Here is a 15,722-nt window from a genome sequence, read left to right on the forward strand (position 1 = left end):
GATTCAATGCAGTCACAACACTCGGACTTGGCAGGGGCAGGGTGGTGGGCAGCAGAGGGGTAAGCTGACCTGCTGGGTTAAATGCCCAATGCCAACATGGTACTCATCCTTCCCGAGTGCAAAAAGTCATTGAAGCGCTTGCGACACTGGATCCAGGTGTGCTGCACCACGTCGCGGGAGCTCACAACTGCCGGCACCTCTTCCCAGGCACATTTCGTCATGTGGGGGGAGGCGTCCTCCTCAAGTCCTGGGGAACCAACACCTCCCGCCGTGCTGCCACCTCCTTGAGGAGGGCAGCGAGGCAGCCACCAGAAAAACGAGGGGCACACTGGCTCCCCCTGCTCTACCCTCCGGCCTGGCCTGTCCTGCTGGCTGTCTGCCTGCTCACCAGAAGCCCTCTGCTATGGCTTTGCACTTGTCATTTCGAGCAGCCTACAGGAGGCTGCCAGGCCTTCAGTTAAAGAGGCTGCCGGTTCGCCATTGGACCCGGTGGTCTGTGCACACCTGCTGCCGCCCGCCCACTCCCGCTATCCTCAGGATTCAGCAAATACACTGAGCAGGTCTTACCTGGCCCGCTCGCGTAGAATAGCGGCGCTGACCTGATCGTGGGCGGCGATCGGGTCCACGCCTGTTCAGCTGCACCACCCCCCCCCTCTCCCCCCCACCATCTCCTCCCCCCCAACCCCCATGCCCCCAGCAACCGGAAAATTCAGGCTTAGGTGAATAAGGAGCTGTTTAGTGTGTTAGCTCTGGAAAGGGAGTTTGTCTCTCACACAGTGACAACATAGTTCAGAGGATTACAGATTTCCATGGATGACTGTCATGATTGGGTTGGTACTGTTTTCTGTTTTGAAGATGGTCAATTTGGTTTATAAACATAAAGTATGAAAAGCACATTGGCTCTGTCTCTTATCCTAATCACAATGACACTTGTTTGAAGTACTAAAGTTACTGCAAGAGCTCCACACACCTCCAGTGTCAATTGCCTCCTGAGATCTGTCATTTTATGATCCTTTTCACTTTGCCAATGAAGAGATGTAAAACATCAACTTTTTTCTAAAATAAATTCTCCTTCAAAGAAAAGAATGGCAGTTTTAAGGTTAGATTCTGAGAACTAATTTATATTTTCAAAGGAAAACATCATCAAGGTTTATTTCCTTCTCTCAATACCCAGCAATTATCTACTTCATGGATAATGACTTTTGGCACTGTCGAATGAAGTGAAATGTGTAGCACTTGCTTTCAACCTTTTCTTTTCAAAGAATTGGCTGCCGATTTTCTCCTCACGAGAGGACCAACTCCCGGCTGGAACGGTTCTGAGCCCTGTCACCCAAGTGGCCACTAATCATCAACGAACCTCAACTGGAAGTATTGACAAGCTACTTAATACCAAAGAGGTCAATCTTGTCCATGCACCCACCCACCTGCCCACCTGCCCAAACACCTCTGTCCACTTCAAGCAAGTTGCTGCATAGTAATTAGGAAGAGAAATTCAAGCTGACTTTTCCCTCCTTGGGACGCTAAGGCCACGTTGTGGTACTCAGTCGATAAGCTCTGAGCCACCCCGGCAGACAGCGTACTGGAGCTTTAAATTTATTTGGCTGGTTTTTCAGGAGTGTCACTATGTCTATTCCTCGTGACTGTGCCTGGACAGTGAGCATTAGTAAAGTGAGCCATTTAACTGTCTGCGCTCAGCATCCATATCTCAGCACTTCCAGCTGGGAATGCTAGATAATGAACAGCAGTGTCAACTTTGGCCTGTGGCTGAGGAATGCTGCACCTCGCCTACTAAGGCTATATCTTCTGCCAATATTGAAACCAGTTTACTCAGCTCAAAGATGGGTTGATCTTAGGCCTTGATAGTGATCATGGTTTGATCAAAAACTAGACAGCTGACTGAACCCACTGGTGGTGGGTTCTATGAAATAACTGTTTACCTTGTCCTGCAACTCTCCTCACAGACCATGCAGGCTTGAGCCAAGAGCATGACAAGCAATCTGATCACAAGGGGCTAATTTTAACTAATATCACCAGGCGGAAAACTGGTGGTAGCAAATTGGCAATTGTGTTGTACATACCCCAATTTTCCTGTTCATGGCTGTCACGGCCTAGCATTACCTGTGGTTATCCTTAGTGGTGTCAGCTGTGACTCAGCTGGTAGCATTCTTTTCAATGAGCCAGAAGTTTTAAATTCAAATTCCACTCCAGATACTTGAGCACATAATCTAGGTTGACACTCCAGTGCAATACTGAGGGAGTGCTGCACTCTCTGAGGTGTTATCTTTCGAATGAGATGTTAAACTGAAGCTCCTTGCCAGTCCTCTTAAAGGCCAGTGAAAGGCTCCATATCCCCCATTTTGAATATGAGCAGGGGTGTTATTCCCCAGTGTTCTGGCTGATATTTATCCTTCAATCAACATTATTAAGAGAGATTATCTGCTCTTTGCTGTTTGTGAGAACTTGCTGTGCACAAATTGGCTTTTGCGTTTCCTACCTTACACAAATGACTGCACTTCAAAAGTACTTGTATGTCTGTAAAGTACTTTGAAGCTTCCTAATGCCATGAAAAGTGCTATAGAAATGCAAATGTTAACTGATTTCTTTCTCTTATGGACTGGATTTTGGACACCTTTATAGTATCGGATCTTGATGGGTGCATATCATACGAGCGGGGAGAAGGAAGAAAAATACTATAAAGTTGCAATAAACAACATAGGTTCCAGAAGATCAATTTATTCCAATAAAAAAATCATTCATTACAGGATAAAAACATGGTAGAAAAGCACAGGTAGCCAAATTGTACTAATTCACATCACATTTCTTACAAAAATTGTAATAAATATTTGAAAAAAATACTTCATACAAGATCAGTTAACATTCTTTATTGCTTGTGTTCATTATAAAAAAAATACTTGTTTAATCTTGTAACTAACTCACTCACATTTCAGGATAATTCTGAGAAACGGGTAGGTTCATATTTACTGAGATAAAAACTAAGCTAATGAAACAAGAGCTTTCATTCTTAAAAGGAGTAGCAGCTTTGCCTGAAGAGGCTGGATTTCAATTAAGCTTCACAAAATAAAAGCAATGCTCTATCTTTTACACTATATCTTGGACTCAAAGCAAAAGAAACAATATCAACTTTTGAAAAATTGAATGTTTCGGTGAAAACATTTAAAAAAAAATAACAAGGGTCCACGGATTCTGCGATAAAAATGCAGCCCTGGGCCTCAGTTGGCTGAATCTTGTTGGACAATGAAATGTCAAACTTTAGGAAGGGATGGAGAGAATATTTCTGATATTTGTCACATTAGTAATTATTTGCTTTCAAAGGGAGTTGGGTTGGTCCTTGGCAGGGGTCCCATCATATGGAAGACAAGTGTCTTTATGGATAACACTTGGTCCATGTGATCTCCTGGATTGGTTTCACTCAACTGAAGGGGCTGGTTGGGGAATAATCTTTTGGGGTATTATTCCCGGTGTTGGTCATGGATATTTTCTCTTTTTTTATGCTCTCTCTGGAGATTGCATGGCTGCAGGTGGTTAGCCATATGCTCCAGCCATTCTGATGTGTGTAGGGCAGGCTCAATGGACCAACTGGTCTTTTCCTGTCCATCAATTTTCTCTGTTCAAATTAAACACTGCTTCTGCTTCTTTAAACAAAACCACATTTGACAGAAGTGCCTTGTGATATTCAGTGGTTCTTTCACTTCATATTAGGACCATTATTAATTATGGTGGAATTTAAAGCAACATTCAATGCTGTGAATAAACAATGAATTATCCAATCTGCCAGCAGTATCTGGAATGCATGGAATAAAATAAATAATGCTCCATTCACACTGTGTGCATCAGGCTTTCATACTCATGAAACATAACGCTCCATCGTCAATAATAAACAGAGTGAAAATGAAATGAAAGGCCATTAAATTACCTTCTAGCAATCCAAAAGGGCCTCTTAATCTGGTGCCATCCATTGGCTGTAGAATCTGCGGTAATTTTGTCCTTTACATTTACCTTTACAATAGTTTTAAAGCCAATGACAGTATCTCTGAAATGCTTTGAAAAGCATCATTTCAAAGATGACAAGCCCATCTATGACATTCCATGATTTGCTTCCTGGTGGTTTCTGTCATGCAGAAGTTATTACAAATTGATATTAATCCTTAAAATCCCAAGAATATAAGAACTACATTCCTTTAAGTAGACTCCACAAACATAATGGTCGGTTGGATGGAAGTTGTTGCACTGACATATAAATCAGGTAATTGGCATAAAATGTAGGTGACAATGATATTGTATACACTTCAAAATACAACATAAAACTGTCAAGCATACAGAATGGTAACAGGAAGTGTGCAATTTGTTACATGCTTAAGTTAAAACAAGCACCACTTGTGACTTGTGCCTCTGAACATTCATATATAAACTCCAAGACATTTAAAAGCACACACAAATATTCAATTGTAAAAGAAACAAGTCTTTATAAAAGACAATTTTCTCAACTGGCCAGTGCAATAATCAGAGTGTTCCTCTTCAGAGGTGGTTAGTAAATTGCTCAAGAAAAACCAAGATGGTCAAAGAACATCAAATGTTTCTCAGGCAATCTATCAGTTGTTTGGCTTGTTTTGCTGTTATGGAGCCTGAACAAATTAAGTGCTTTGAAAGACACAACTGGGATAATGTGTTGCTTAAAATTTAACTTGATTTATACAGTCAAGCAAAGTGGGATTGGCAAATTTCTGAAGGAACCCAAGAAGGAAAGCGAAGTATCTTTGGACACCCTGACCTCCACATAAATGCTCTAGATTGAGGTTTTGGCTAGATTAGTGGCATACTCTTAATGAAGTATATAACTCTCATAGAATTACAGTCAGGAACAGTAGCATAGTGGTTATTTTACAGGATGAGTAATCCAGAGAGATGAATTCAAATCCCACAATGACTGTTGTGGAATTTAAATTCTGTTAATTAAATAAATCTGGAATAAAAAGCTAGTGTCAGTAATTTTAACCATGTAACTACTGGGTCATTGTAAAAACTCATGGGTTTCACTAATATCCTTTAGGGAAGGAAATCTGCCATCTTACCTTGCGTGGCCAATATGTGGCTCCAGACCTACGTCAATGTGGTTGACTCTTAATGCCCTCTGAAATGACCTAGCAAGTTGTCAAGATGGCAGCTCAATTTCTCAAGGGCAATTAGGAACAGGCAACAATATTTCCTCACAACTGTGCAGCGACCCAGATGTTCCTGCGCAGGTTGTGCACAAGTAAGACCCTTGAAGCTAATACACGTGTGCAGATGTGCAACACTGTTTAAAGGATCTGTCCACTTATATGAATCAGCCGCGCACAACAAAACAAAATCAGAGGGTAAGTTGGTGGGCAATAAGTTTGGCTTTGCCAGCACTAAAAGGAAAGATTCTTCCCATAATAATTTAGCTGAATGCATGCAACATGAATGTCACCTGTTTGTGATCTGATATAGTGACAGACCCCACTTAAAATAAAGCACTCTACAGCAAATTAATAATAAATCACTGCTAACAGTGTTGAAGCTTGACTCTAACTACAGCCTGGTCACAAACCAGTCTTTGACATTCAAACCTACAGGTTCGCAAGCAGATATGAGAAGGGCATTTGCCTGAGAAGCAATGATTTTAGACTTTTGAATGTGCATTAAGAGACACAGGCTTTGAATGAAAAGATTCCTAGCCTTCAGAGTGAAACAAAATCTGAAAATGCACAAAATTTACTTTGTATATTAATCACTAATATTGTAAAAACTGGAGCCAGAAATGGAGCTTGGATCGTTTGCTTGCTTGTAAACTTGCTTAAATCTGTCTGGATTTGTCTAATCTCCACAGAAGTGGTTTCAGTTTTATGACATTCAAATGTTGATTTTGATTCTACTCAGATTATCAAGGAGCTCATGTACTTCAGAACTATATTTCATTACCATTAGTGGTCCACGGATGAGGCAAACTTTTAACATGGAGTTAACCCAAACTCAGCTAAAGAGCAGTTAATAAAGCCAAACCAAATTGGATTCAGCACATTTAGGCTCTGTTGATACAATATCGATTCTCGATAGCAGAAGGTTGATATCCATTGCTAGACTATCAATCCTTATATACTTTATCCAGTAAGTCAGAAAATCCAAAAGATTGACGAGAAATTATTTGGAACCAATCTCTTTTGATATTTATGTGGGCCACATCTCATCTAATAACCTTAAATCCTATCAATTCTAATTATAAAATTAAATACTTAACCAAAAATAGACTAATCATCAAAAATAGGTATCTGCTTTGCTCTGTGGCTGGGAAGTAATTAAGACTTTGTTATTTTGGATGCAGTGTGATATCCTGAGGTCAATACCTAACCAAAACATTGCAGAGATATGTAACATAGCCAACCAGCTAATAGAGTGTGTAAGACCTTTTATATATATAAAAAAGTGTAAGTGCGAAGATACAAGTTACACAATTGTGTCAGTGCATGTTTGTTTCTAAGCTCATTCCACTAAGAGGAATCAGGAAAAGTTAGTACCATAGAGTTTCTCTTCAGAGTATTTACACGGCACTTGAGGTAAAAAGACTTTGAAATTCTATAATTTGAATCAGCAACTTTCTGAACAAGCTTAAAACATGTATTTGATAATAAAACCTGTTGGCCCACTTGAGGCTATTCATACCACACAGCACATTAAGATCACCAGTTTGCTCAACGGGAGCTTAGATGTTTCCCTCTTGCTATTAATAGGTTTCATCTATTGTAACAACCCAAACACATATGGACGATAAATTTAATTGTTACCATAGACTTCATTCAAATCTTAATTACCGCAAAAATAATTCATTTTGATAAGTCTGTAAGAACACAGAGATGGTGGACAGTCTCTGAGTAAGCTCTATGCACTGCCCGTATGTCCTCATGGAGTAGGTTGTTTACAACTGGCTTTGACTTTGAAGTAATGCAGCTCTTGCCACATGCCCTCAGGTCATGAAGAGAGCAAAACTAATGACCAACCATATTTTTAGAACAGTGATGTGCATACTTATTTACTGGACAATGCAAGCAAATGGCATGAAATAAACTATTGATTTGGAAAATAACCCACAATGGCAAGACGCAGGAGTTACAGCTTCATGACGTCACTTGTGAATACCCCCCATTTCCTACTGATGATCCTCTATCCAAATAACAACATAGCACCTACAATACCTATGAACTCTGAGTGCGACTTAACATTGTTTGATAGATGACTCTTAAAACCAAGTTTCTTTGTGTTGTCAGTGAGTTTGCAACGTGATTGTTGCACAGTGAAAGAATCTGTTATTATATCCACTGCTTTTTTTTCCCTTTGAACCATGAATCATTTGTTTATGAGCCTGCTGCTTCTGAGATTAGCTTTCAACAAGTACCACAGAGTCACAAGGAGAAAGTAAAGCAGTACAGAAATAATTCACACAGTGGCTCGTCAAACAGAAAGTGCTGTGTCAACAAATGAATGTATGTGATGCCCTTAAGATAAATTACAAGAGTATTTAAATGATTCAGGAATATCTCAAACAAAACACAGGGCTCAGAAGTCAGTGGGTTAATAATTGGTGGCATTCTTGGATGGCCTTGGCCTTGTAGAGATCTGATGAGAGTGACCTCATCATTTTCTTTGTGGTCCTTTTTATGTTCCTTGCTGCATCGATTGCCAGGTCCAGGGAACAATTGAGATCCGACAGCTTTGAAAAAAAACACAAAATACACATTATTTCAATTCTTCACACCTTCAAAAAGATCATTTTCATTTTTTCCACTAAAATTGAAATGGGTGAGTACCAACAAATTCTCCCATTTGAATCTGGGCTTCTATTTTCAATGGTCTAAGTAGCAAAATAAATTGCTTGGGTGAACCACAGACCCAGGTATTGGCTCTGCACCTGCAGTCATTCAGTACACAAGATCAGCAATCACTATACATATATACTATACTTCCCAGCGACTGAGAGAGCTAGGCAGCAATCTGTGAGCCAACAGGCTCTATTATAAACAAAGTTGTTGCTTGAAATAAAGTCTAAGACATTTTCAACATCACCTAATAAATCAGTCACCTAATTGTATAGTTATTCCAGCTATTATCACTGTAAATTACAAAAATACAGCTGCTGTTACTGTACATGTGATACATTCAGCTTGTGACAAATCATTATCATTATTTTTTAGTTCATTTGCAATATGTTGTGAAAAATATGAGGTTCTTAATTCAGGACATCTGAAGATTTCTAATAGATTTCAGCTATATGTCAGTGCTGTACTAGGGCCAGCATTAACAGAATGACTGTCTCCTTGAAACACAGATCCATCACCTGTAGGAACTGGATTTGAACCTCATCCAGCTGAATGGGATGAATGTTCCTCTGGCTGCTATCTAGAATGGGAGCTTTGGGAAGTCTTAATGCCGTTCCTAGTGACAAAGGCCAACAGCACTACACTTTACCTAGTTTTTCACTAATTCATGTACAGAAAAAAATCTCAATCTGAGAGGTTACTGCATGGCTGGTGTGAAAAATGAAAAATGTCTCATTGGTGCAGTGGAGTATAATCATTCGAAGCATTAACTGCCCACTTAAGGGCGTCAATTGGCAGCGTCAATTGGCAGCATGGGAAGGCCGTCCGCAATCGTTCCTGTCTCAGGCTTAATCGGGCCAGAGATGTGAAGGCAGCCGGATCTGAACCAGGCACCATCCCATCTGATTAAATGACCCCTCGCCTCCAAAACGGCCTCGGGGGAGGGCATTAAATTCGACCCACAAAAGTTTTCCCTCTCAGTCCCTTTCTTCCTTTGGCTGACCAGACTGAGATTAGAATATACTCATTGTGCCAATGTTACTTTAGCTCAACAACCCATTCTACCACCCAGCTGGCACACCTGTAGCATTTATAATCCAGGTCTATGTATGAAACAAAACCTGCCTTCCTCTCTAGATTAGTTTTTCCAATGCTCCCACAATGATCAGGCATTTTTGGGCTAAGGGATTCATCCCCCAACCATTGCTTTTAGTAGTTCGGATGATCGATGATTTACTGCTCTCCCTGTGACATCACCAGCCGCTGTTAGAAAAGTCTTCAACTTAGTGACATCACTTGATCATCACCACAGAGAGCTGTGACCACATGGACTGCAGCTGGGAGGGAGCTGGAGAGTCAGCAATGGGAGAGGAGCGGTGGGGATGTGGAAGCGGTCTCTGAAATTAGGGCCAGGTTCTAATTCAGGATGGGGGAAGAGAGATAGACTGCTGAATGGGTTTTGGGAGTGGGGAATGGGGCCACTTTGGGCTCTGGCAGAGTAGGGGATGGAGGAGAGGTAAACTAGAGAATGGAGTCCTCCATTTCCCCTCTTCCTCGATCTCCATTTCACCTCTTTGCCCGGATGTGGAAATCCTCCTGGTTCTTGGAGATGGTCACATAACTGCTGCTGACACAAAAACACGAGCAAATATATACAGTGACAAGGACCCTGAGTGATTTAAGATAAATGCAATAATATTTGCAGCAGGTATATGATCAGATGTCACATGGTCAGAATATCATGGGATCAAACCTTTAGGAATGCCTCCAACCAAAGCTGGCAACTGTAGTCCAATCACATTTGTGAAAGAGTCTGGATCATTGAGTTTACCCTTTTGCTGTACATTTTACCCACTACATTCTGCTTTTCACTCTTTGATTTCAATTAAATATAAAAACAAATACAGGCCTAGGAAGCCAGTGGAAAGTTATCCACTTGAGCAACTGAATTTTCCAACATTAACGATTAGCTTCAATTAATGTCATAATATGAGAAACATTGCAGAACCATGGAGTGCATACAATCTTCTTACCGCGAAAGCTTCACCTTTAAAGTAGGGAATATCATCTGTTGTCGATAGTCTCTGACGATGGCTTTTCGAACTCTTACGTGCAGCCTTTGTGGCTGATTCTGAAACCTTATATCCAGATGAATAGTAGAAGTGTGACTCCGTTGGCGATGTGAAGGTGCTGGCTGGTGCAGAATAACTAACAAAATAATTAACATAACCCATCAAAAACCCAGTAAATGTATTCAAATGTACTAAAATAACTAGCATCATCACAAATGGGTTTTTAACGTCTTATGCATTCAGTTAGAGAGTTGGCTTGGGCTTTCCTCTGGGGCAAGTTCTACAGGTGGGGTGGGGATGGGGGGGCAAGTCGGTGCAAGATCCGCCACCCATTTTCCAGGATTGAGGGTGATTAACAGTGCAGCACCAGCCTACAAGCAGAGGAAACCCATCACTGCAAGGCTTCAAAATGTGAGGGTGCTGCAGCAGGGTATCAGTTGTAGCACTGGCAAAGGAGAAGCCCAGAACAAAGGGAGCAAGAGGAACCTCACATATCTACAGGAAAATTTCACTCAAGGCCACATGGGCAGACATTGAACTTCAGCTGCCACTTGGGCAGACACGTGGTCGGTGAAGATCAATGCAGAGAAGTGTGAGGTGATTCATTTTGGCAGGAAGAATGTGGAGAGGTAGTATAAAATAAAGGGAGAAACTCTAAAGGAGGTACAGGAATGAAGGGACCTCAGCGAATATGTACATAAGTTATTGAAGGTGGCAGGGCATGTTGAGAAAACAGTTAATAAAGTAAATAGTATCTTGGGCTTTATTAATAGAGGCATTGAGTACAAGAGTAAGGACGTCATGTTGAACTTCTATAAGACCCTAGTTAAGCCTCATTCAGAGTACTGTGTCCGGTTCTGGGCACCATTCTTGAGAAAGAATGTGAAGGCATTGGAGAGAGTACAGAGGAGATTCACAAGAATGATTCCAGGGATGAAAAGGATAGATTGGACAGATTGGCACTCTTTTCCTTGTAGAAAAGAAGGCAGAGAGGAGACTTGATAGACGTATTCAAGATCCTGAAGGGTATGGACAGGGTAAATAGTGAGAAACTGTTCACACTCAAGGGAGCATCAAAAACGAAAGGGCAGAGATTCAAAATAATTGGCAAAAGGAATATAGGTGATGTGAGGAAAAAATCTTTCATCCAGAGGGTGGTTAGAGTTTGGAACGAATTTCCTGAGAGGGTGGTAGAGGCAGATCCGATTGAGGTATTCAAAAAGAAATTGGATTGCTATCTGAAATGAAAGAATGTGAAAGGTTACAAGGTGAGTGGGACTAGGTAGAATGCTTTTTCACAGAGCCCTTGCGGACTTGTTGGGACAAATGGCCTCCTTCTGCACTGTAAAAATTCTCTGATTCTAAGGCCACAGACTCAAGTGAGGCCTAAACAAATGACCTGTTATTGGGACCTGAGGAGAGTGATGTGGCCAACTACTGCACCTCTCCCTTAAAAAAGAGTCTTCAGCAGACCCTCTGTTGCTGCCCCAGGGTTCCCTGCCTCTCTTAATGATCTCTGGGGATGGTGGGGGGTGGGGAAATCAAGCAGATTTCTAAGTTCCACCACCCCATCGTTATCTTCATGAGACCGAGAAGTCAAGTGACAGCCGGATTTCATTCCTGGGATGGGAAGGGGCAGGATGCAGAGAAGGAAAACCATGGAAATTATGACAGATAAACAGATGTTTGATCTGGTTGCACGTTAACAGATAAAATAAAAATAAAAATAAACAAAAAATGATCCTAACCCTAAAATAGCTTTTTAGATTCTCAATTCTAATTCTATGACATGACAGTCTCACTCAGACCCAGGAAAATGAAGGGTTTTTTTTTTGTAATATGTACTCACTACACTTGTGGAGAATAAGGCACATAGTGAGGCGGTGGAACACAGCTGAGCACAGGGGGAGGTTCAGCGATACGCACACTGCGCTGCTTCCTGGCTTTACGGCTTCGTCCTGAGTTTTTGGGTAGCTCCTCTTTAGTAGCTGCCAATAAAAAAGGAAGTGAACTGAGTAAAACATTTGATCGCTAATGGACACCACATGTTAAAGGCCATTTAACCAAACTCAGTACATAGGTTATGAGTAAATTTCAAATGTTATGGCACATCCCGTTTTCAAGCACCATTTGAAAGTATAACCATGAACCGAGTCATGTTGGTTGATGGTCTAATTGCCAAGTTACTGTTTTGGTCTCCTGGCATTCTTTTCTGCTTGAAGGTGTTCCGGAGATATCTCCATGCCAGCAGTGTTACCAGTTGCTTCTGTTGATGGTGGTTGTGGTGCCGGTCTTAGATGTCTTGGGAGCCTGGGAGGCGAGGCGATATTTGCAGCTGGGCCCCATCCCCTTACATGTGTGGTATTGTGTGCCCTCAGGAGGACCAGACAATGTTTTAGTTGATGGTGTCCATTTAGACTTGAAAACTTTCATCTATATCCTCTTCCCACATCAACTGCATAAAAAACTAGCGCTTGAAAAGAGTAGGCATAAAGGCTGGCTTCCCTGAGTTTTTCACCATATATTAATAAATTAGGTTTCTATAAATCTGCAGCTCTCTGTAGTGTATTGAAAATTTCTTTGTGCATCTTGTCCACTTAAGGCTACACACGTGTACCAGCAGAGGGAGTCTAGAAGGAAATAAAGGAATCCATTGTTTTAACAGCCCTCTGACTGCTTCAGGTTGAATACATTACTGTTAAGTCCCAAGAACTTCACACTTTCCTGTTGCCCATGCAAATTATTCAGCTCCAGAAAATTTGAGTCCATTCTGTTAAATGATTCTGACTGAAATGACCTAACGAGGGAATTCGCAACTTATTTAGTGATTCAAGGAATCATTGTGGGCTAAGTGAGGATTCCTTTGGTGTCATAGCCAATGTGCAACTGTCACTGGCTCAAACGCAAAGGGCAGAATTTTCTGCCTGTCGGGTGGGCAGGCCCGACCCAATCTCCGGCGAGCAGGGAACCGATCCCCACCAGAGAAGTGGGCCCCGCCACCATTTTACACGGGCTGGCCAATTAAGGCCCGCCCAGCGTGATGTCTGCTGGGAAGCGCTATGTGCTTCCTGTGCAGGTGGGGGATTCCCCAAAAGCGAGAGTGCGCTCTTTTGTGCATGCACACGAAAGAGTGCACATCTCCCTGAGGCTAAGTGCTGCTTACTGTCAGTTTTAAAAACATTAAAAATTGAAAAAAAAAAAAATCCTTAACATGTCCCTCTCATGTGACAATGTCACATGAGATGGGACATGTTCATAAATTACACTAAAACTTTATTAAACTTTTAAAATCCCCACATGAAACCTCATCCTGCCAGTGGATGGATTATAATGGAATCTTATATCTAGAATGATGATTTTATGGAGCTTTGGCCCTTGAGACCAGAAGATTTTCCATTATGAGCATCATCTATAATAACGATTCTTAAAAAGCAATCAGGCAACAGACTTACTAGGGTAGGCCCTAACTTTGTGTAATAATGCAAAGCAGGCTGCCAACTCACAGACAGCCTATCACTAAAATTCAAGTTATACATCATTGTGCACTCCAGTTCTGATCTTGGCCTGTGACAGATGGCTGCCCATCACAACACAAGTCTTGAGTTAAGCTTTATCGTGAATACTGAGAGAGCAGTGAAGAGATTAAGTGATGTGGCTTTACTGTCTAGTGCTGCTTCATCCTTTTGCAGAAATTAAATGTAGGATTAACCTGTGACAGGAAATTGAGGCCTGCTGATTATCCAAACCACAAATGCTTTCCTCTGTATGCGTCCTGTTTTAGATATATACTTTCCAGAATTAGTTGTTTGAGTTCAATTTGAGAGATGCTAAACTGGAAGATCCATTTAGTGACAAGAACTTGCCTGTCTTGCTCCCAAAATATTGCAATGGATAGACTGAATGTGTCTCTATTCACACCAGAGCCAAAGTCAAATCTTGCCTATCATGCTGTGTGGTTTTTAAGTGTCAGGCATTTTTGGAAACATACAAAAAGACCAACTGCTCTATTAAACCTGTCCCATAGCATCATGGTTGAACTTAATACCACAGCCCTGCCCCCGTAACACTCTGCGCAGTCATATAAACTCTTGGGAAACACAAACATTCAGAGGAAAAACTAAACTAATTCGAGGGGGAAAAGAACCTGGGAAATTCCTCTCCAACCTCCAAAGACAATCAAACAAGTCTACCGTGGTAATTAACTGTTTTTAGACAACAATCTAGTAGCTCTCTTTTAGACCCTATCAGAGTCAATGGGCTGAATTTAGTGGGGCCTGCCCGAACAGGCTTGATGGCAGGTGGGCTGGGAGAATCGGGCAGCAATACTTGCTTATGATTAGGAAAACAAATGGAGTGAGGGCAGGATTGACTCCAGGGGCAAGAGCAGGATTGACTCCACGGGTGAGAGCAGGATTGACGCCGGGGCGAGAGCATGATTGACGCCGGGGCGAGAGCAGGATTGACTTCAGGAGTGAGGGCAGAATTGATGCCAAGTTAGTTGGGCTTGGAAAGGGCCCAACACAGGAATCCCTCTGTTGGTGGGATGTCAATTAGACTCTTTAATGAGCCACATAGGCAATTATTCCTGAGCCCACTGGGATTTAATGGTGGCTCAGGGATTTAATGGGACACGCATGTGTCTCCCATGTCTCTCAAAGGCCATCTGGAAAACCAAGCTGCGTTTGCCTGTGGCCTCATGAGGGTGGTCCCTCATTGTCAGACACTTGGTGTTTGATCGAGGGATCCGGCATTGGGCAAGTGGGGGGGGAGCCACTGAAAGTCACCTTCTTACCCTTGTGTCCAATTGCCCCTTTCCCTCATCTCGTCGGCGACCCCTGCTTGCCACCCCCACTTACTGGTCTCCAGGGATCCAGCATCGATCCCTGGTGAGGGCCTCAGTGCGTTACCAGCAGCAACCACCGTTCCCCGTGACACTGCCAGTGCTGGAGAGCTGCTGGCCTCTGATTGACCAGCAGCTCTCAGGGGTGGGGTTTCTGGTCTCCAGGGGTCATGTGGAAGGTCTGACGCTTGCCAATTATGTACCGAATTGCACTTAAATAGCTTCGGGCTTCCTGGACAGAAGCAATGCGAGGCTCCCACTGGTTCCTGAACCGTTTGGGGCTTGTGGGGGGGGTCGCAGTCCCTGTCACTGGAACTAAATTCCTCTGATGTATAACACATCCTGTGAGGGGATCAAAACTGAAGAAAGCAAATCAAGTGTTTATTAGGTCTAAAATGTATTGAAGCTAAAATGCGACGGTTCAAAAAAAGCAGCTCACCACTACCTTCTCAATGGCGATTAGGGCTGGGTAATAAATGCTGGCCCAGCCAGCGACGCCCATAGCCCATGAATGAATGTAAAAATTCATTTCCCCAATGGAGATTGTATTGGTTGTGACTTCAGAAGGTTATGAATACAAAAATATTCGACCCATGCAGTGCCATTAGTTATTCTATAATCCAAACCTGAATTTAAACAATGCCCTGTTAACTATGTTTGTTATTACTTTCAATCTACTTACCATGTTCTGTCTTCACTTCTGGTTTTTGGTCATTGCACGTTCCAGATCCTTTACATACAGGACAGGAATTCCCCCTGGGACTACTGGTGGAGACAGGAGCATTCCTTGATGGGGCATTTGCTAAAGAAACAATACTGGTCAAGGAAAAGGTCACAAACAGCCTTGTCATCCCTAGTAAAAGTAATACTACTAAAATGCTAAATAATAAATTAAATCCTTTGACATGAGCCCATTTTACCTCAGAGATGTCAAATCTTCACTTTAATAGGAATGAAATA

The 15,722-nt window shown here is 42.1% G+C and overlaps 1 protein-coding gene across 2 annotated transcripts in view; it reads right to left on the reverse strand.

The window, feature by feature from the left end:
* Positions 1-2,717: 2,717 nt before the first annotated feature.
* The window catches only part of akna (AT-hook transcription factor), a 209,241-nt gene continuing 196,236 nt past the window's right edge, over positions 2,718-15,722 (reverse strand). The window contains exons 21-24 of one of the 2 annotated variants that reach the window (XM_041193982.1): positions 15,445-15,564; positions 11,772-11,910; positions 9,884-10,058; positions 2,718-7,744 (exon numbers count right to left, since the gene is read on the reverse strand). In XM_041193982.1, coding sequence (XP_041049916.1) covers positions 7,598-7,744; positions 9,884-10,058; positions 11,772-11,910; positions 15,445-15,564 — 581 coding nt within the window. In that variant the 3' untranslated portion in view covers positions 2,718-7,597. Of the gene's footprint in view, positions 7,745-9,883; positions 10,059-11,771; positions 11,911-15,444; positions 15,579-15,722 lie in introns of those variants that run through there. The other variant, XM_041193983.1, reaches the window with a different exon arrangement.

Source organism: Carcharodon carcharias, chromosome 8 (assembly GCF_017639515.1).
Source record: "Carcharodon carcharias isolate sCarCar2 chromosome 8, sCarCar2.pri, whole genome shotgun sequence".
In the NCBI taxonomy this organism is placed as follows: domain Eukaryota; kingdom Metazoa; phylum Chordata; class Chondrichthyes; order Lamniformes; family Lamnidae; genus Carcharodon; species Carcharodon carcharias.